At 37.0% G+C, this 1,397-nt stretch overlaps 1 protein-coding gene across 1 annotated transcript; it reads left to right on the top strand.

The window, feature by feature from the left end:
- Positions 1-327: 327 nt before the first annotated feature.
- On the top strand, positions 328-1,109 carry LOC105740308 (zinc finger protein 90-like; the record flags this gene model as incomplete). Its single annotated transcript, XM_030821765.1, is given in 2 exon segments — positions 328-601; positions 604-1,109. Coding segments are annotated over 2 exon segments (780 nt in total), but the record flags the coding sequence as incomplete, so codon positions are not given.
- Positions 1,110-1,397: the final 288 nt, after the last annotated feature.

The following is a 1,397-nucleotide window of genomic DNA, read 5'->3' as shown; positions in this document are numbered from 1 at the left end:
TCTTTCTTTCTTTCTTTCTCTCTTCTCTCTTCTTCTCTTCTTTCTTTCTTTCTTTCTTTCTTCTTTCTTCTTTCTTTTCTTTCTTTCCTCTTTCTTTCTTTCTTTCTTTTTATGAGACAGAGTCTCGCTCTGTTGCCCAGGGTGGAGTGCAGTGGTGTGATCTTGGCTCACTGCAATCTCCACCTCCCAGGCTCAAGCAATTCTCTGCTTCAGCTTCCCAAGTACCCAAGTAGCTGGAATTTGCCCACCATCATGCCTGGCTAATTTTATTTGTAAATGTAACCTATATTTATCAGAATCTAGCAACTGAAGTAATGTGTTTTATTGTTTCTTTCAGTTATGTGTTTTAATTTTGCCCAAGACCTTTGTCCAGAGCAGAGCCTAAAAGATTCCTTCCAAAAAGTGATACTGAGAAGATATGAAAAATATGAATATGGCAATTTAGAGTTAAAAAAAGGTCGTGAATGTGTGGATGAGGGTAAAGCACACAAAAGAGGTTATAATGGACTTAACCAATGTTTGACAACTACCCAGAGCAAAATATTTCAATGTGATACATATGTGAAAGTCTCTCATATATTTTCAAATTCAAACAGACATAAGAGATACTGGAAAAAAAACCTTTCAAATGTATAGAATGTGGCAAAGCTTTTAACCAGTCCTCAACCCTTACTACAGATAAGAAAATTCATACTGGAGAGATACCCTGCAAATGTGAAGAATGTGGCAAAGCCTTCAACAGGTCCTCACACCTTACTTTACATAAGATAATTTATACTGGAGAGAAACATTATAAATGTGAAGAATGTGGCAAAGACTTAAATTATTCCTTCACCCTTACTGCACATAAGAGAATTCATATTGGAGAGAAACCCTACAAGTGTGATAAATGTGGCAAAGCCTTTATTTCATCCTCAATCCTTTATGTACATAAGATAAGTCATACTGAAGAGAAACCCTACAAATGTGAAGAATGTGGCAAAGCCTTAAAGTTCTCCTCAATCCTTAGTACACATAAGAGAATTCATACTGGAGAGAAACCCTACAAATGTGATAAATGTGGAAAAGCATTTATTTCATCCTCACTCCTTTATAAACATAAGTCATAGTGAAAAGAAACCCTACAAATGTGAAGAACGTGGCAAAGCCTTCAAGCACTCCTCAATGCTTACTACACATAAGATAAGTCATACTGAAGAGAAACCCTACAAATGTCAAGAATGTGACAGTCTTCAAGCGCTCCTCAGCCCTTAGCACACATAAGATAATTCATACTGGAGAGAAACCCTACAAATGTGAAGAATGTGGCAAAGCCTTTAAGCGCTCCTCACAGCTTACTAGTCATAAGTCATGCTAGAGAGAAACCCTACAAAGGTGAAGAACGTGGCAAAGCTTTT

The sequence above is a fragment of the Nomascus leucogenys genome, chromosome 10 (genome assembly GCF_006542625.1).
Source record: "Nomascus leucogenys isolate Asia chromosome 10, Asia_NLE_v1, whole genome shotgun sequence".
Taxonomy (NCBI): Eukaryota; Metazoa; Chordata; class Mammalia; order Primates; family Hylobatidae; genus Nomascus; species Nomascus leucogenys.
Note: the sequence above shows the minus strand (reverse complement) of the source record. Positions and strands in the feature narration are given on the sequence as shown.